Genomic DNA, 19,151 nt, shown 5'->3' on the forward strand with positions numbered 1-19,151 from the left:
TTGTTATCCTGGTGAGATGTCAGAGGTCATGGTGGCTCGGACCAGGGTGGTAGCGGTAGAGGCATACGGATGAATTAGGGATTGTCTGTTGTGCAGAATAGTCCCTTGCTCTCCTTCCTCCCTGTGAATGTGACCTTGCATTTTACTGCAGAGATTTCTGGCCAGGAGCCAATAGCAACACACCCTCTAATCAGCTACATTTCTACAGAGCTGCACTGGGTGCAAAGGGCTTATTAAGTGCCTGTGGCTCTTCCAGAAGGGAGGAGAGAGAGGCGGACCCCCAGGTCACGGCAGACCCTGCACCCTCTGCTGTGTGGTTTCAGGTAGAAAGATTGCAGTCAACAGGGACACTGGGACACTGGTTGTGAAGGTACGGATGGATGGTGCTTGGGGGTTGCAGGTCTTCTCCCGAAATTCTCCCTCATTAGGATTTCCCCCTAACCAGAGGGCTCATCCCCTGGGGCTAATCTGCCTTCTGGAAGGAGACTGTGGATTCCACCAGCCTGGGGCGACCAGCGCAGCTTTGACTGGAGGAATGATTGAAGTAAATATTTGTCCTGCGAAGCTGGTACCCATGACCCCCGGGTACCAGCCTGACTCTTGCAGAACTTGGATCACAAGGAATGTGCTTGCTCCTCCCTGGGGCCACTGACCTAAACACATACCCAGTCAGTGACATCATTCCCCCCAGGCTACCAGCCTGGTCCTTCTGCGGTCCCATGGGTATGTTCAGGGCTGGCCTTCTACTGGGCAGTGGCTCCAGGGGAGTGGCCCTGGGGAGGGAATTGCAGTGACCCTCTTCTCACTCCCAGCCCTCAACCCTAATCCCATCCCCATCCCCTCATTTCCCAGCCCGTCCCTGGAGGACAGACTTCATCCCTGTGCTCCCGCCCCATGCCGGAAATTACTGTTAGTGATTCAACCCTTTGAGGCTTTGGGGCTTTGAGCCCTAAGCAGGGGCGGAAGGGTTGAATCGTGGCTAGTCGTTTCTGTTTTAGGGAATGAGGAATCCACCTTCCGGTTTTGATGGAAAGAGGAACGTAGGGGCAGAGGAATAAAGCCAATGACGACAAGGGTGCCAAAGGAGAGGCTCTGGGGGCTAGTGGCATGAATTTTCTTAGGCGGGACAGCCCTGAAGAATGGTTTCTGAGATGATACCTACAGGCTATTTAAGGCATCCTAGAGGAAAGGAATCTATTTTGAATCCATTCCTCTTCTCTGTGTGCTTGAGGCTCCAAAGGGAACGTTCCCCTGCCCGAGACTAGTAAGCACTTTATCTAACGGAAATAGAAAATTGTTTTAGGTAGGATTTTTTTTTTTAAGGAATGCAAACGTAGATGCAGGATTTTTTTTTTTTTTCAAAGAAATGTGTGTGTTTTGAATGGACTTGCCATCTTTCGAGAAACAGGTCAATTAATTCGGCTTTGCTGCATGCATTCTTCCCGCTGCCCACCAGAGGGCGTGCGACCATCAACTAGGAGGAGGGCAGGCCCTTCCCCACGGGTTATTTAAACTCACCCAGCGCCTTCCCAGGCTTAGAGCCAAGTTAGAGCAGAGAATGGTTTGCTTTTTAGCGTCAGTTGAAAGGGAAGGCCGATGTACGCGGTGTCAGGAGAAACTGCCGCCTGTTACTGGGGAAAATGAAAACGCATTGCTATGAGCCGATGGGGGTCCTCAGTGCGTCTCTGCTGTCCCGTCCGTGTGGATTCACGCTCCGGGAGACAGAGCTGTGTACCTGGCTTTCCCGTTCTTGTTTTCACTTCTCCACACGTTAAGGGATGAGAAAGAGGAGTGTACAGTGTACCAGTTAGCAGGGACCTGAGGCCCGACGGGGGCTCCAAGGAGGATGTAGCAAATGTTGAAGGCGTCCCCTGCTTGCCCTCCCTTAACCTTCTCTAGCTGGGACGCCTGGGTGGCTCAGCTTGTTAAGCGGCTGCCTTGGGTTCAGGTCGTGATCCCAGGGTGCTGGGATGGAGGCCCACGTCTGGCTCCTGGCTCAGCAGAGAGACTGCTTATCCCTCCCACTCTGCCTGCTGCTCTCCCTGCTTCTACTCTCCCTGTTAAATGAATAAATAAAACCTTAAAAAAAATTCTTTAACCTTCATGAGCAGAGAGCAGACAGCTCACCACCTCCGTGTCTTCTGAACCACGTTGTTGCTTCTTCACATGGATTCAGCCTCGCCAGGGACCCACCAAGTGGTCATAAGAACGAGTCTGATTTCCAGACTCCTCAGTATTTGTGAGAACAGAGTCATCGGCAGTAAGTCAGCCTTCAGAGCAGTAAGTAGGAACGGCCAAAGTACCCAACTGAAAACTTCAAACTGATTCCCATGGACCGGACCCGATATTCAGTAACTTGTGTTAGCACGGAGCGTATTTCACACCTAATCACTAGGATGCAATCCTGCTAAATCAGTAGTTACGCAGTCCTAGAAGGTTCTTGCTCTGGAAATACCCCTGCCAGAAATGGTGAGTCTGATCAAGTCTCCAGACCTTATGGTTCGCAAGAAATACAGGGAGAGAGGACCAAGCTACACAACATCACGAGAAATGCAGAAAGTGAAACGTACTGGCCTGTTCAGATAGTCTGTGTCAGGGCAGGCTTCTAGAATATAGGATTGAAGAGACCAACTATAATGAGTGAAACTTGATTGGATCCTGGCTTACAAAAATAAAAACCATAAACCCCCCTTTTTTTCCCCCTCCATGATGTGTGGCAATCAGGGTGATTTAAGTAGGTGTGGGCATCTACGGAGGCAAGGGATTTAGCGAATTTTCTCCAGGGTGACTGTGGTACTGTCCATAGGGAAATGTCTGCCCTTAGGGACAGACACGCGGAAGTATTTAGGAGTGAAGGTCACGACGGCTGCAACTTATTTATAAATTATTTGAGAAGGAAAAAAATTAGGAAAAAGAAATACAGCGCAACCATTAACCACTGTTGAATCGAGGCAGTTTATGGAAGGATGGTCATAAGCTCTGCGTTTCTGTGTGACCAACAGTTTTTGTAATAAAAAGTTGGAAGAGACAATGGGTGACCATGTCATTTCCTTTGGGTGACAGATCCCTATGGTGTCCTTCATGACTCACCATTAATCAACTGTAAGAAAGGAAGGTGTCAAAATAATTAAAATTTTACAAAATTAAAATTAAAAAAAAAAAAAAAGGAAGGGGTCTTGTCTGGAGCAGTGCCCTGCCCCCAGCAGACCCTGAATTATTGAGCAGTGGATGAATATTGTTTTCTCTCTCTTTCTCTCTCTCTCTCTCTCTCTCTCTCTCTCTCTCGGCAAAATCTGCCACTCCAGCTGAAGTTAAGACTTTATCATCTTTCCAAATGCTTTGCAACCACAGAGCGAGGTGTTTTTGCAAAGATAACGCCAATCAAAGAGAAGAGTGTTCTTGTGGCCGGCAGTGGACTTGGCAGCAAGCGTGGAGAGGAGTGGGTGGTTGTCTACAGTGTTCTGTATGTTCAGATCGCTGCTGGATTATGAAAGGAAATCTCTTCTTCAGCTGCCCGCTGTGAGCGCGCTGCCGTAGGATGCTTGCCTTTCCTTAAAGCATCAATATTCACAGTGGTCTGTCAGCCACTCTGATTTTTGATTTTAGTATTTGTAGTCTGTCTGTAAAACTCATCCCTTCATCTACCTAGCCGTCATCCCCCCATCTGTCCATGCAGCCACTCAGCAACTAACGGGGAGGAAAGTTCTGGGGACTAGGGCAGGGGAACAAAATATGGTACAACCCCAAACCATGAACTGTGATGTAATGGCAAGAACTGTGACGATCTGTGAAGGCACAGAAAGGACAAAAGCCAAGTCATCCCTCCACAGCAGTGTTTCTCAAACTTCAATAATTGGCAAAAATTCATGACTTCTGCCATCTCTAAGGATCATTGTTGATTATAGGATTATTGATAGCTTCCCTTGAATCCACTCACTTAAAAAAAAAAAATGCCTACTATAGCCCCGTACTAAATGTTACTATCCATAAAATCAGAGTTTTGCTGTGTTAATGATTTTTTTCCTGACCTATGAAAGTTTATAGCTATGGAGTCATCTCCTATATCTTAAGATTTTTTTTTAATTTATTTATTTGGCAGGCAGAGATCACAAGTAGGCAGAGAAGCAGGCAGAGAGAGAGGAGGAAGCAGATTCCCCGCTGAGCAGAGAGCCCGATACGGGGCTCGATCCCAGGACCCTGAGACCATGACCCAAGTGGAAGGCAGAGGCTTTAACCCACTGAGCCACCCAGGTGCCCCATGTCTCCTGTGTCCTGAATAACAATTGTAGGCAGTGACGCATTTACCACACGTAATAGGAACCCACCTTTCCAAGGAGTCAGGAGCAAGTGGGTTGAACTAATGATCTTGGCTTGTGCGTGCATGTGTATATTTCAACTAAACAACATTTTAGCCCTTCCTTCTGTTAAGGCCTTCCTTTAGTCATAAATCAGTGACCTAAAAGCTTTGTACAATTAACTTCCCAGGGACCAAAGGAAGAAGGGAGTCAGTGAATATTTTGCTGATTAGAACATGAGCAGGAGCCCCGAGTGCTCGTAGAGCCCACGTATCTATTAAGTCCAACAGCAGTGGGGGCGCCTGGGTGGCTCAGTTTGTTAAGCTTCTGCCTTTGGCTCAGGTCATGATCCCAGGGTCCTGGGATCAAGCCCCATGTCAGGCTCCCTGCAGGGAGCCAGCTTCTCCCTCTCCCTCCCTCCCCCTGCTTGTACATGCACTCTTTCTCAAATTAATAAAATCTTTTTTAAAAAGTCTGACATTACGGGCACCGGCGTGACTCAGTTGGTTAAGCAACTGCCTTCAGCTCAGGTCATGATCCTGGAGTCCCAGGACTGAGTCCTGCATCGGGTTCCCTGCTCAGCAGGGAGTCTGCTTCTCCCACTGACCGCTCTCTCTCATTCTCTCTCTCTCTCTCAAATAAATAAAATCTAAAAATAAAAAGGTCTGACATCAAGAAGTATTTATTTTTTGATACCAATACCAGATATGTTCTAAAAATTTAGAATAATGAAGTAATTGAAAATGTTCTATAGGTAAGATTTAGACTCAGGTGGGGTTTTCTCAGTACTTTAATTTTTTGTTTTGCTTTTTTTTAAATATTTTTATTTCATAGAGAGAGACACAGCAAGAGAGGGAACACAGGCAGGGGGAGTGGGAGAGGGAGAAGCAGGCTTCCTGCTGACACAGGGCTCCATTCCAGGACAATGTCCTGAGCCTAAAGCAGACGCTTAATGACTGAGCCACCCAGGCGCCCCTCAGTACCTTATATATTTTAACTTTCTGTTTTATTTTCATGTTTCCTTGGTTTACATGTAAATAAAAAGGCACTAGACCAAAGCTTTATAATAAAATAAGAAAACACATTATAATTTATTATTATTATATATAATATATATTATATATATTATATTATTATTATTATTATAAGAAAACACATTAAGTATTATTCTAAAGTGCTAATAGATGTAGCTACTAAGATTTTCACTTTATTTTTTTTTATTATGATAAGTGCACTCTTTATTCCCCACCCCCATTTCACCCAGATCCCCCCCCCCCAACCACCACGTACCCTTCTCCACTCTGGTAACCATCAGTTTCCTCCCTCCAGTTAAGAGTCTGTTTGTCTCTTTATTTTCACTTTAGCTTATTTCTGAAATTCCACATATATGAATGAGATCATACGGTATTTGTCTTTCTCTATTTCACTTAGCGTTGCACGATATAGCTTCATCCTTGTTGTTGCAAATGGCAAGATTTCATTCTTTTTGATGGCTGAGTAGTATTCCAATAAATAATAAACACACAAACACCCCTCCCCCAACACACACACACATATTCTTCATCCATTCATCTACTGATGGACACTTGGGCTGTTTCCATATCTTGGCTATTGTAAATAATGCTGCTGTAAAGAAAGGGGTGCATGTATCCCTTTGAATTAGTGTTTTTCTATTTTGGAAGAAATACCCTGTAGTGTGATTACTGGGATCTTACAGTAGTCTATTTTCAATTTTTTGAGGAAATCTCTATACTGTTTTCCACTGTGGCTGTACCAGTTCGCATTCCCACCAACAGTGAGAGAGTGTTCTGTTTTCCCCACATCCTTACCAACACTTGTGGCTTCTTATGTTCTTGATGTTAGCCATTCTGACCGATGTGAGGTGGTAGCTCCTTGTGGCTGATCGGCATCTCCCTGATGACGAGTGATGCTGAACATCTTTTCAAGTGTCTGTTGGCCGTCTGGATGTCTTCTTTGAAGAAATACCTGTTCGTGTCGTCTGCCCATTTTTAAATTGGATTATCTGCTTTTGGGCGTTGAGTTTTAGAAGTTCATCATGGCTATGTCATTTGCAGATATCTCCTCCCATTCCACAGGTTGCCTTTCGGTTTTATTATTTTCTTGGCTGTGCAGAAACTTTTCATTTTGATGTTATCCCAATAGCTTTTTTTTGCTGTTTCCCTTGCCTTGGGAGAGATATCTAGAAAAATGTTGCTACAGCTGATGTCAGAAAAATAACTGCCTGTTCTCTCTTCCAGAACTTTTATAGTTTCGGGTCTTGCATTTAGATCTTTAATCCATTTTGAGTTTACTTTTGTATGTGATGTGAGAAAGTGGTCCTGTTTCATTCTTTTGCTTGTCGCCATCCAGTGTTCCCAACACCATGTTGAAGAGTATCTATTTCACTCTTAAGGAAATGGTGCCTTGAGGCTGCTTCATTTCTCTTGGAGTCCTTCATTCTTCTTTTCATAGTGACCTACTCTTCTTGATGCAAAACTGGGGGCATGCAGGTTTTAAATTTATTTTAGTTGCTTCTGCCCTTCACTTGACAAATACTTCTTGCATACCTACTACATCCAGGCATTGGATTGGCTGTCGGGGAGACCTCGAAGGGAGAAGCACATGGTCCCGACCTTGTGGAGCTTCCCGTGTAGTGAGGGAGACAGACACTAATAAGTCCTCTCCCCAAAATGGAAAATCTCCCTGAGGAAGTGGTGTTTCAGCTGAGATCTGTGTAGGCGAGAAAAAAAGAAGGTTCCAGGCAAAGGAGACAACCAGTTCAAAGGCCCCCACCTTTGCAGTGGGGTGCAGTGGGAGAGCATCACACCTTAGAAATTATAAGAATGCAAGTGACTGCAGTCTGGGGCAGATGGGGCTGGACAGGTGCTGTCCCAGCCGTGCCACTAGTCTTGTCCTAAGAGCTATGGGAAGCCACCAAAGGGTTGGACTCCTCAATAAGCATTGAGGACCTGTCAACAATGAAGAAGAGGGATGTGGGTGTCAGGTACACAAGCAACAGTACTCAGAGAAACACCCCTGATATTACCTATCGGAAACAGAACTCTCCCCCATTTCCCACCCTCCCATAAACAGCATGGCTTACAGTCATTCATCTTGGTGAATGTTCTCACCATCCACCCCGTAGCTCAGACCAAAAATCTAGGCATCCTCCATGACACCCCTTTTGTCTTCATATCCCTATCCCCTGTGTCTTATCTCTGGCCCAAGCTCGTCCACTCCACCTCTTAAATATCTCTCCAATGCATCCCCTTCTCCTTCTCTACCATTATTTTTGTGCAGCTGTCCCTTGCTCAGCAACTGCAATGGCTTCCCAAATGGTGTCCTACTCTGGTGGCCTTCTCAAAATGCAAATCTGATTATGTCACCACCCTTCTGAAAGGGCAAGTAAACCTTGACTACCTCTGGCCCATCATGGCAGTCTCATTCTACTTGCTCTTGACTGGTTTAGTTGTGGATGGAGACCCAGTGACTCCTCTCTGGTCACTGGAACGCGGGCATTCTTCTGGACCCCTTCCGGATAAGGTATTCTTGCTCTTCGGAAAAGGTTGGAAGAAAAGGACCCTTTTATTTTGCTAGGCATTGTCACATTTCGGTATGCCTCTTTCTGAAGCCGAGGGCACCAGCCCCCAGAGCCTGCCCTACCTTGTGAAATAAATCCCCTTGCTATGTAAGCCAGTGTGAGCTGGGTTTTCTGGCAGGTGCCACCCCAAGGATTCTAACCAATGCTTGCCTGAGGCATCCAGTGCGGTTATGGGCAATTGGACGTGAGCAGTAGAAGCTCAGTGGAGAGGTCTGGGCTGCAGTAACATACATGAGTCCTGGGGGAAGGAATGAGCTGGCCAAGCAGAGTGGAGGGTAACATCAGTCTGGGAGAGGAAAATGAGCCTGCAAACAAGGTCGGGAGGGACTGGGCCATATAGGTGCGGGGGAGACCACGTGTGGCCAGAGGAAAGGATTTCCTGCTTGCCTCCCTCTTCATATTGACTGAAGCTAATATTAAGGGCAGGACAACACTCCCAAGTGTACTAGCCTGGACAAAAGGAAGCAGCTCAGGAGTGTTTTCAGCTAGGGGAGGAAGTCGAGTTTCAAACCAGCCCTGGGGATTAATGAGAGGAGAGTCTGGCTGCCTGCCATTCGAGGTCATTTTTACCAGGATCTCAAAAGCAACCCCAAACAGAACAACCTGGTCAGAGAAGACCTCTCTTCTGAGGCTTGTAAGACACGGAGTCAGGTGCAGATGGGAAGGGCGCCCCGAGCAAGGGCACGATCCTAAGAAAAGGGCAGCCATCACGGAATGGGGCTGGAGACGGACGTGGGAAATGAGAGGGGAACGTGGGAAGGAGGCCGACACGGGCTGTGCCTTGGAAGGCCGGCTGAGTTTTGATTTTTTTTTTTTTTTTTTTTTTTTTGCAGCCGGGAGTGGCTTCCGTGGCAAACTGTTGAGCAGTAAAGGGTTGGCCGGAGTGCAAGTGTTCTGGATCAGAGTGAGGGTTTGTGGGGTCAAAAGACTCAGGAGTCAGGGACCAGGAGCTCTGTTGCATGTTAGAGGTCCCCGGACTTCGGCGCGCACCAGAACCACCAGAGGAACTTGTGGCAGATGTGACTCCTGTGGCTCACCGCCCCCTGGATTCGGGTTCTGCAGCTTCAGTCTGACCCGTACATTTTTTTTTTTAATATTTTATTTACTTGACAGAGAGAGAGATCACAAGCAGACAGAGAGGCAGAGCAGAGAGAGAGGGGAAGCAGGCCCCCTGCTGAGCAGAGAGCCCGATGCGGGACTCAATCCCAGGATCCCGGGATCATGACCTGAGCCGAAGGCAGAGGCTTAACCCACTGAGCCACCCAGGCGCCCTGACCCGTACATTTTTAAGAAGCTCCTCTGGCAGCACCACCGCCAAGCGCTGACAGGGCTGAGCTCCCACCATGCGCTCCTCCATTCTGGGATGGGTAACACTGTGTTTCTCAACGTTACATAAAACCTTCTAGTAGGTTCCCCTGACCTGTCAGCCACCCTGGCGCCGCCCTTCCACCACTCCGGGGAGATGAGGGGGTCTCGGGGCTCGTAGCGGGCGCCCCCCCTCCCAGAGTGGGGTGCTCCCACCGCCGGCCGAGCCCTCCCTCAGGTCTCGCCCTCGGGGAAGCCGGCCCGGCCCTCGCCCTGCCACGGCGGGGACTCAAAATCCGCAGTCCCAGCCTCCCTAAATGGCTGCCATGTCCACGCACAAGCCTGTGGGCGGGCCTCTATGATGACTGACGGATGTCGTAGCCAATTACGCTCAGGTGCTTGTTTGTTTCCTCCCCGTCCCTCCCCCGGGGCCGAGACTTCCGTGACTGACAGTTCACTCTGGGCGCTGTTACGTAAGGGGAGGGTCAAGTGCTGCCCCACCCGAGCGGAGCTGATTTGATTGGCAGATTGGAGTGCAGTCGTTCCAACGCCCCCGGAAGAACGTCCTTGACGGACTGGTATGGTAGCCACTCGGTGCCGGGAGGCTGGGCGGAAGCGTCCGGTCCCAGGGGCGTGGGGCAGAGGGCGGGGCCCGACACCGAGAGCAGGGCGGGGCGGGGAGCAGGCAGGTGCCGGGCTGCCGCTGCGGCCAGAGATGCTGTGGGGCCGCGACGGCGCTCAGCTGCCGGGAGCACTGCGTTGAAAACGCCGAGGTGAGGTGTACTGCTGGGAGGGACGGGAGGCCCGTGGAATCCTTAAACCTGGGCCACTCGCGTCCCCGGCCCGGCATTTGTCCGCCCTACCCGGAGCTCTGGACTCCGAAGCGACGGCGGCCGCGCTGGGACACGGGGGCGGGGTCGGGCACCTGTCTAGGTTTGCAGGCACCTGCTGCGCCGCGGGCCGCGGGCTGGCGCTGGGGGCTGTCCGGGTGCTGGGCCCCGCTGCCTGGGGAAGGGAGGCGGGCCCGACCGGCTCGTCCCGTCCGCGGCCCGCCCTCCCCGCCTCCGTCCTGCGCCCTCGTTGAGGGAGGGCGTCCTCGAGCCCTGGAGGCCCTCAGCTTCCCACCGGAGGGTCTTGCGGGCCCGGGCCGGCCTCGAACTAGCTGCGGAGCTGGGACACGGCCCGCGCCTTGCATCACCCCGAGACAGGTTTGTCCGGATTCCGTATGTGTGCGGAGATGGATTTCCGCCCTGGGCGAGGGTGCCGGTCCCGGCTGTCCGCTGCGATTCCGGCCAGGGCCGAGGTTTTTCGTCCTTTCTCTGTGCTGTACTCTTGTCTCCTCTTAAGCCTTAAAATTTAAGGCTTTTCGGGTGATGTATTAAGTTAGTGCCTGTTTAGGGACTGTGGCACGTAGGAAGGCAGCACCCTTCTGAGTTTTGGCTCAAGCCATGTTCAGATCATTCGTACAGGTCCAAGACACCGATTTCTCAGCTGTATGACGTAAAGGAAGACCGTCCTGTTTGGTTTGTATGGCCAAACCAGCAGAAATTCTCCAGTTGTGCCCTAGGGCTTCCTTCCACCTATGTCACTCCTGTTGGAAAATGCTGAACCCTGTCTGGGTAGACTGAACATCTAATAAACCCAGTAGTTAATCGTCACGTGATTATGGTGCTACTGGAAACACAGGCACTAGTAGAAACTACCTCCTGCTTGAAGGTAACAGGAACTGGGGGGGGGGGGGGTAGGTTTGGATTCTTAAAGGCAGACTCATAGAATCTTTAGATGTTAGACTTGGAAGGGACCATACGGGTGAATGAATCACTCCAGGAAATTTACATGGTGGTGAGCACTACGTCCCAAGGAGAGGGGATCTTCTGTTAAGTCAGATGTATCCTAGATGACAGTAAGGTGCCGTACATTACTCTGGATCTGAAAAACCTACAGTTTCATTTGGGCCAAACGGGAAGATGCCTGCACACAGTTTTGATGTCCCAACCATTCTTCTCTATGTCCTAGTCACCTTTAAAGGCAGATTTGTGGAGAGTTCTCTGCAAAAAGTTGCTCTATAGTGGGTGTAAGTCAACAGGTTAGTGGAAGAACCAGGAGCCTCATTCCTTTGATTTAATTACTGGGTGGCATTATGTCATGGCAAGGAAAACAGCAGTAATTGGCACCGCTGAGGTATGGACACTTGGTACCCACCTGCGGATATCATAGGCTTGTCATAAAGCAAATTTTTGTTGTCGGGGACATTTGGTACAGGTTTTTCTCATGATATGCTTCTTATGAATTTAGCAGAATGTTGCTAAGTTTTGACCCTTTTAACCTTCAGCCTTTTCATTTGGTGCAAGTAGGAATTCAGAGAAGGAGCTCTGCTTTCCACATAACCGAGCTTGGAGAAAATCATCAGAGCGGAGAAGTTTTTCTTACAGCTTGACTTGCTGCTTTTCCTCTGCCTCTTCCTCTGTATTTTTAGTAAATGACCCACTGACTCTGTGACCTTTGAGGCATACTTTCTTGTCCAGTACTTGAAGCTTTGCTGGGAGATTTGTTTGTGAAATGTCTCTGCACTCCTCTCTCGCATTCGTATATACTGCTTGGCCATTCCTTCAGCATCTAATCCTGTAGTTTCCACACATTAAGCACAGAAAAAAAACCATTTCTCGGGGATGATCCTGCCAGGACCGAGTCATCCTCTCTCTCTTACCTGCTCTACCTTCTCTCTGTTACGTCCCTGGCTACTGGCTTTGCGGGGAATAATAATTTTGTACTTAAAACAACTTTCAGGCACAAATCAGCCCCTTGGCTCTTTCATTCCCGTAACTCTTAACAGTGACAGACCTTTTGTGTATGTGGGTTCAGTGTTCCCTGCCCCTGCCTGTCTATGCTAGTAGCAACTGTTATAGTCCATCCGCATCCTCTGGTTCTGGCACCGAAGCTGAACTGTGTCACTGAATATTCTGAATCCTGGCCAAGGGCTCATTACAAAGATTCTCGTAGGCATTTAAAGGTGGGAAAGAAACTGGATTCAGAAGAAGGAGGGGTTTGCTGAAGGAAACTTTCTGAAGACTTTTTTCCCCTAATTTTTATAACTATAGATTCTAGAACGTTATGTTGAATTTTTATTTAGAGCATCAACTTTAGTATTTAACTGTTTTGAAAATCTTAACTGTTGGTGTTGGTATGTTTCTGTGTTTTCTCATCTCATTTTTAGGGAAAGCGACTTCTGAGGACAGAAGTTTGATGACACAGATCACTGAATTTCTTTGTTTGGAGTGCACGTTATGAACCCTTTCTGGAGTATGTCTGCAAGCTCTGTCCGCAAAGTAGGTATCGTTAATAAATTTAATGAGGAAACTCATTTGAGTCAAAGTAGAAGTCAAGAATAATTCATACTAAAGTTGCCTATAATCTTAACAAAATTACCTGGCTTTGCTTATTTTGTTTTGTTTTGTTTTTTTAATTTAATTTTTTTTTTTTTAGTAATTTCTATACCCAGCATGGGGCCTGAATTCACAACCCTGAGATCAAGAGTCATATGCTTTTCCAACAGAGCCAGCCAGGCACCCCTAGGTTTTACTTTTGAGAAATAATTTATTTTGCTGATTAAATTTCGCTTCTGAGAGTGGGATGGCATCTCAAATGGAAAATCATCCTGGTAATCACAATTGTAAGATTATGTTTTAGGATATATTTACACAGGATAAAATTTGTGACACGTTATTATAGTAGTCTTTCTACTAATTTGCAAGATTCCACAGTCAGAGAAGCTTTGAGAAAGACCAGTCCAGTGTGGTCAGCTCAGACTTGAGGGTATGGGTTTCTTTTCTCCAAACAAAAGGTCTATTTTTAAATCACAAAACCAGTACATTTTAAGAAACCTTTAAAAATGCAGACAAACAGAATGAATATAACCTGTAACTCCACCTCTAAGAGACCACCGCCAGGAATCCTCTTTTCTCCTATGTACGTGATACCCATTTTTAATGCAGGTAATTTAAACAGCCTTGGCTCTACTTGAGCCAAGGGAACTGCCCATGAGATGGTGGTTTCGTCTCTGACTCATGTAGACCTTTGTCTTTGACTTAGGCAGGCTGACTGTGCTGGCAGAGTCCAGATGGGGATCATCTCCATCAGGGACAAGATCAGAATCAGAGCAGCGCAAGGGAGAGCATCGCTCCTTTAGCTGTTTCTAAGCTCTTGAGGTGCTCATGCCAGGTGGTGCGACTACAGTTTCAGTCACCTCTCCTGTTTGCTTTGAGCGGCTTCGCACCTGACCTTTTACAGCACCTAAGAGCCAAGGAACTCTTTTTCCTGTTGCTTTAGTCTTCCTTCAGCCTTGCTCTCTTTCTAACGGGCTGCCTACTCAGAGGACTTCCAAGTCGTCTTGATTGTGATGCAAGAACGTCCTTGTGAAAGAGTCATTCCAGCTTTCAGGTCAGGGATAAGAGTGTATCACAGGTACCCTTGTGATTTAAGACTCATGCTAACAGATGTTCTCACCACTTCATCTCGAACAGCGATCTGACGGTGAGGAGAAGGCATTAACAGGGGACGTGATAACCAGCCCTCCACGTGCTGCTCCAAAGAAACAGCTGCCTTGTATTCCCAAAAACGCTTTGCCCATAACTAAGCCTACATCCCCCGCCCCAGCCACACAGTCAACAAACGGCACACATGCTTCTTATGGACCCTTCTACTTGGAATACTCTCTTCTTGCGGAATTGTAAGTGCTGAAGCTGTCTGGCTAGATTCTGACTGACCTTTGAAGGTGAAAAATGAGAGTTATTCCGGTGCACTCCATAAACGCCTGCGTCGTTCAGTCTTAAAGCTCAGGTGCCTCCCCCTCGATATCCAGTAAATAAGACTGAAAGGCAAACATGGGTTTGCACTTTCATGTCTGTTTTGGAGAGCAAGAGAAAGACCCTGAGACTGAGCACTTAAAGTAGGTCAGGAACTGAGTAACGTAATTTTGGTGTGCCTTGACAGGAGGTGAGGAAGTCCCCTCCTGAGGAGCTGGTTGTGGAGAACGGGACAGTGGGAGGCAGGAATCTGTTCTTGGGTCAGATCCAGCTGGAGCTTGTGCTCCACTGTGGTGACCACCTCACCTCGTAAGAGGCATCCTGACAGACTGAGGAGAGGCTCCCAGTAGGCAGAGGTCAGGAAGCCAGACCTTAGGAGCCAACAGTGGAAGGAACTGGAACCACCAACTCGGAGAAGAGACCACGTAGGAAGTACTTATCAGAGCTGCCTTTGTGTATTTGAGGGCCTGTCATTACACAGGGGACTGGACTCCCCCAGAGGCAGCAGTAGGCAGTTGACAGGGAATTCACAAAGGTTCAGGCTCTGTGCAGGTGACAACCGCACTAGTCCCAGCAGCTGAAGGTCGGACTGAAGTCACAGCGTCCATAGCGGGAGGCGGGGAGCGCCGCCCAGAGTGCTGGTCATGCCGACCTCGGGGGGCCGGCAGGCTCAGGTTTGAGCACGTGTTCCTGGGGCCGAAGTGTGGAGAAGGAATTCTTCAGTTGTGTCATTGTTAAGTTCTTGGTACAGCATCCTCAAGCGTTCCCTTACTGTATCGTGTTGTGCCGGTCAGAGGGTCTGAGGCCCCAGCGCCGCTGGCAGCGTGTGGTTTGGTGGCAGTGGTCCCTCTGGCTTTATAATGGAGGCCTTGTGTTTGAGGCTGGGCCGCGGGCCGGACAGGCGTCTATTGTGGCCCAGATCTGCTGTCTGTATTAGAACACCAAACGGCCTCCCGTAGTAGCCGCATCTGCCAGCCGCGCGTGCTGACGTGCCGAGCTTTAGGGAAAGGATCGCAAATAAGTGTGATGGTAAATAGGTAATACAGACAGACAGCTAAGGTTCAACATGTTGTTTCTCAATAAAATCCAGGCTTGGCAGGTTAAACGTGTTTTAAGGCCTGAAATCGGCACTGTTCCAGGTCTGATCTCAGCCTTATGCCTTTAGGTGCATGGAGACGAGGTCCCAGAGAGCCGGTACCCGCCTCTGTCAGTGCCCTTGTCTTCCTGGCTGTGGGGCCCACAGAGCCCGGGCACCTGGGTTGGGGGGTCGCTTGAGAGGGAGAGCAGAGTGGGGAGCGCCTCACACACATGCCTGCCTTCGCTAAGAACGCTGCAAGTCTAAACGCGGCCCTCTGCCACAGGGACTGGTGTTCACAGTTGAGATGACCCCTAAGTGATGGCAGTTGTGGAGAATTTTTATGTTTATTACCTAAAATCGTGCTTCAGGAGGCTTTTGAACGTGTGTGGGTGAAATCTATTGTCCATAGTCACAAAAGCAAAAATTGTGCATCTTTTCCCTAAAATTTAACATCCAGAATTTAAATCAGTTTGCATTGTTCAGAATTACCTACTGGTTGGTTTCCAAGGTGATGTTTTGGGAAAGTTGATTTCTGGGAAGAAAACTTGATTCTTTGTGTACCCCTGCTTGGCTTGAATTTCTTCGTCTGGGGCCGGCTCTGGCTCCTGTTTCTCTGTGAGCTTGGTCTGGAAAGCTGGGACACGGGTACGAGCCTGGGGCAGGTGAGATGTGAGGACTTGGCTTGTGTGTTAGGTGCTGGCTGCCCGTCAGGGGACTAGTGCTTGTCTCGAAAAGTGAATGTAGGGTTGTTTGATCTGTATGTGTCATTTCCATCCATACAATTTATTATTCTTCTGTTTTAGTACCTTGGTCGTGAAGCAGAAGCTGCCGGGTGTCTATGTGCAGCCGTCTTACCGCTCTGCATTAAGTAAGAAGGATTTGTTCTTAATTTATAGCATATTTGGTTCCTCTGACACAAACTTGGGTCTTAACTGTTTTTTATTTTCCCCCAGTGTGGTTTGGAGTAATATTCATACGGCATGGACTGTATCAAGACGGTGTGTTTAAGTTTACAGTTTACATCCCTGATAACTACCCGGACGGTGACTGCCCTGTAAGTAAGGAGTCAAGTCTGCCTTCCTTTGCTGGGTCCGAGGAGGACTTAAAGGACTTGAAAGATTCCTTGGTTCTTTTCCTGAGCTCATTTTACGATTTCAGTTTCCCAAAATGTTTTGTCTATGCAGTCGTCTTTGGAGGGGATTTTTGTGCTTTGTTGCGTCTTTTGCCATGCCAGCTTCTGCCCTTAGTGTCCCTGGTTTCTCTGCTCAGGTTTTGCGAGGGAGGCTGGCTGTGCACATGGCCGTGCTGTGCTACAGCAGAGCAAAGGGCGCCTGCCCTCCGCTTGCAAAATTGAGCTTTACAGGAAAATGGTGGAAGTTGTTAAGTATCCCTCTTTGAGGCAACTCTTTGACTTAAAACACCATGACTGCCTTGTCCTGAAGCTCCCCTTACACCTGTTTGGGTCCAGTAAGCTCCTTGCTTCCACTAAAGGACACGTCTCTCTTTAAATACAGCGCTTGGTGTTCGATATTCCCGTCTTTCACCCGCTAGTCGACCCCACCTCAGGGGAACTGGATGTCAAGAGAGCATTTGCAAAATGGAGGTTAGTAAATAAGGTTTACTTTGGTGACCTACACCAGCAGGATGATACTTCAGTGATCCTACGTGTTTCTCTCTAGGCGGAACCATAATCACATTTGGCAAGTTTTAATGTACGCAAGGAGAGTTTTCTACAAGATTGATACATCAAGCCCCCTAAACCCAGAGGCTGCAGTGCTGTATGTTACTTTGCTTTGTCCTTTTAGATACATTTGACAGTGCAGCTAAGTAGATTACGTTGGTAAGTTTTTGAATTAAACTTTTAATACAGGTATGAAAAAGATGTTCAGCTTTTTAAAAGCAAAGTGGTGGACAGTGTTAAGATGTGCACGGCTCGTCTGTTTGACCAACCTAAGATAGAAGACCCCTACGCAATTAGGTAAGTGGCTCACGATAAACTGCACCTTGCCGTCCTGTACTTGCATGTTTCGGGTGGTCTTAGAATGGGGATTTAGAACGAGAGTGTATCATCTGTTGGCCTGCCACCTTTGTAATTTGTTGGCAGCTCGCTTTCTGATACCTCTTCGGTATCCCTGAAACAGAAAGCTTTACGTCAGGGCTCCTGGGTGGCTCAGTTGTTAAGCGTCTGCCTTTGGCTCAGGTCCCAGGATCCCGGGATCAAGCCCCGTTTCGATCCCGCTTCCCTGCTGGCGGGAAGCCTGCTTCTCCCTCTCCCACTCCCCCTGTGTGCATTCCCTCTCTTGCTGTCTCTCTCTCTCTGTCAAATAAATAAATAAAATCTTTAAAAAAAAAAAAAAAAAAGAAAGCTTTACATTGACTGGCATATTGTGCCAATAGCAAGCTATTTAGTGACTTTGATCTCCTAAGGATCCTTGTCATGTGCACGTTCAAATGTCCAGACTTTTCTTTTCAGCTGACAGTTTTAGCTGGAGCCCCTCTTAAACTGCCACATCCCCCACTAATGCTCAGATTTGGGGAAAGGAGGGAAACCGAATAGCGTGAATAGCGCCTTCCTTTAGCACTATGTTATTTAATCTCGGAAGCATCGAAGGATTACTGAGACCTGAGGAATTGGTGATTTAGCTCTCTGGCAGCACTTACTGCTGGAAGGCTGGTGGTATAGTGGGTGAGAGGCCTGGCCTCTGCGGACAGACTGGCTGGACTTTGTGCTTACTGACTTGGCTGACTCAAAGCAGTGACTTAATCTGACTGCCACGCTTTCATCATCTGTAAATATTAGTACTTCAGGGATGGCTGTGAAGCTGAAATGAGCTGACGCCGACACGTGCAAGTGCTTTCTAAGGGATAGTTACCCTATGAGAATCATCTAGAGTCACATCTAAAACTTCTATGTCCACAACTGGTTATTGTTCCTTGTTAAGTTTTGTTATGGGAATAAGTGGATATTCTACAAATTTAGTAATAAGCCAAAGCAGTTTTTAAATATTTCTCTCTTCCTTAAGCTTTTCTCCATGGAATCCTTCTGTACATGATGAAGCCAGAGAGAAGATGCTGACTCAGAAGGTGAGTACATAACCATTTTTGAAATCATTAACGGTTTCCTTTCTGAAATATCTTCGTTGGAGATTACTCACAATGTACAAATAACTTTTGGGGAAATGAGTTTGTACAGGGCCGTCTCCATCAGTCCTATGTTTAATGTCTGTTTTTGATTATGCCTAGAAGAAGCCTGAAGAACAGCACAATAAAAGTGTTCATGTTGCCGGCCTGTCATGGGTAAAGCCTGGTTCAGTACAACCTTTCAGTAAAGAAGAGAAAACAGTAGCAACTTAAGCGCTGGTGAATCTGGTGCACCGTGCACTTTCCTGCCGGACTCGGGCCTAGTTAGAGCTGACCGATGGCAAAGGACTGCCGGAAGAGTAAAACTGTGCGAACGAGGACTGGTATCAGTGTGTCCGTGTGTGCGTGGGTTCTAACAGCAAGTTTTGGAAACCTCTCTCTAAGTATCGCATTACTTCTGTCAGAAGTGTCTTTAGGGTGGTTATCTAGTTGAGTACTCCAAATTATTGGGGACCTCGAGGCTTAAATATTTTTCTGAATATAACGCTAAAGGTAAGTTACATTCATTTAAACTAATAGAGTAGGAGAGTTCGGCACTCTCGTGACTCTGACATGGCGTGGTTTCAGTTGTATATAATGTCAGGACGAGAAGAGAGGTAGAGAGAACAGGTTCCGTAGCTGATGAGCACTTGGAAGTGGAAGATCATCTGAACCTCAGTCCTCAGTCTGCTGTCTTACTGCTTTATAGACTCCTGTCAATCACTGAGGTACACATTAGGTGAGTGAGAGGAAACCAGAACACTTGTTCATAGCTGAGGTTTTTTTTTCTTTTTTTTAAAAGGAAATTACTTAACTGTATTTTTATGGCAGGAGGGAGAAGTGTTAAAACGGTTTCTAATGAAGTCAGATATTTAAATGATGAATGACTAATGTGTTTTGTAGAAACAAAATAAACCAATAAATGATTGTTCTTTGTCATTTATGCAGGA

At 47.7% G+C, this 19,151-nt stretch overlaps 2 protein-coding genes across 6 annotated transcripts in view; one reads left to right on the forward strand and one right to left on the reverse strand.

Annotated features, from left to right (window-relative positions):
• The first annotated feature begins 258 nt into the window (after positions 1-258).
• LOC123930871 (AKT interacting protein) lies at positions 259-19,144 on the forward strand. 4 transcript variants are annotated; one of them, XM_045987312.1, is made up of 10 exons: positions 259-370; positions 12,416-12,527; positions 13,722-13,927; positions 15,885-15,949; positions 16,035-16,135; positions 16,596-16,684; positions 16,761-16,859; positions 16,952-17,059; positions 18,105-18,165; positions 18,325-19,144. In XM_045987312.1, the coding sequence occupies exons 2-10, from the start codon at positions 12,486-12,488 to the stop codon at positions 18,433-18,435; spliced, it is 882 nt and encodes a 293-aa protein (XP_045843268.1). In that variant the 5' UTR covers positions 259-370; positions 12,416-12,485; the 3' UTR covers positions 18,436-19,144. The 4 variants fall into 4 exon arrangements, with proteins under 4 accessions (XP_045843268.1, XP_045843266.1, XP_045843269.1 ...); XM_045987310.1 differs by lacking the exon at positions 259-370 and adding an exon at positions 9,835-9,974; XM_045987313.1 differs by lacking the exon at positions 259-370 and adding an exon at positions 9,835-9,974 and having other exon boundaries at positions 18,328-19,144.
• RBL2 (RB transcriptional corepressor like 2) overlaps positions 1,607-19,151 on the reverse strand; it is a 77,616-nt gene continuing 60,071 nt past the window's right edge. Inside the window, exon 23 of one of the 2 annotated variants that reach the window (XM_045987307.1) lies at positions 1,607-1,631. The gene's annotated coding sequence lies outside the window, so the exon portion shown is untranslated. Of the gene's footprint in view, positions 1,632-6,871; positions 7,026-19,151 lie in introns of those variants that run through there. The other variant, XM_045987306.1, reaches the window with a different exon arrangement.

The sequence above is a fragment of the Meles meles genome, chromosome 19 (genome assembly GCF_922984935.1).
Source record: "Meles meles chromosome 19, mMelMel3.1 paternal haplotype, whole genome shotgun sequence".
Lineage (NCBI taxonomy): Eukaryota > Metazoa > Chordata > Mammalia > Carnivora > Mustelidae > Meles > Meles meles.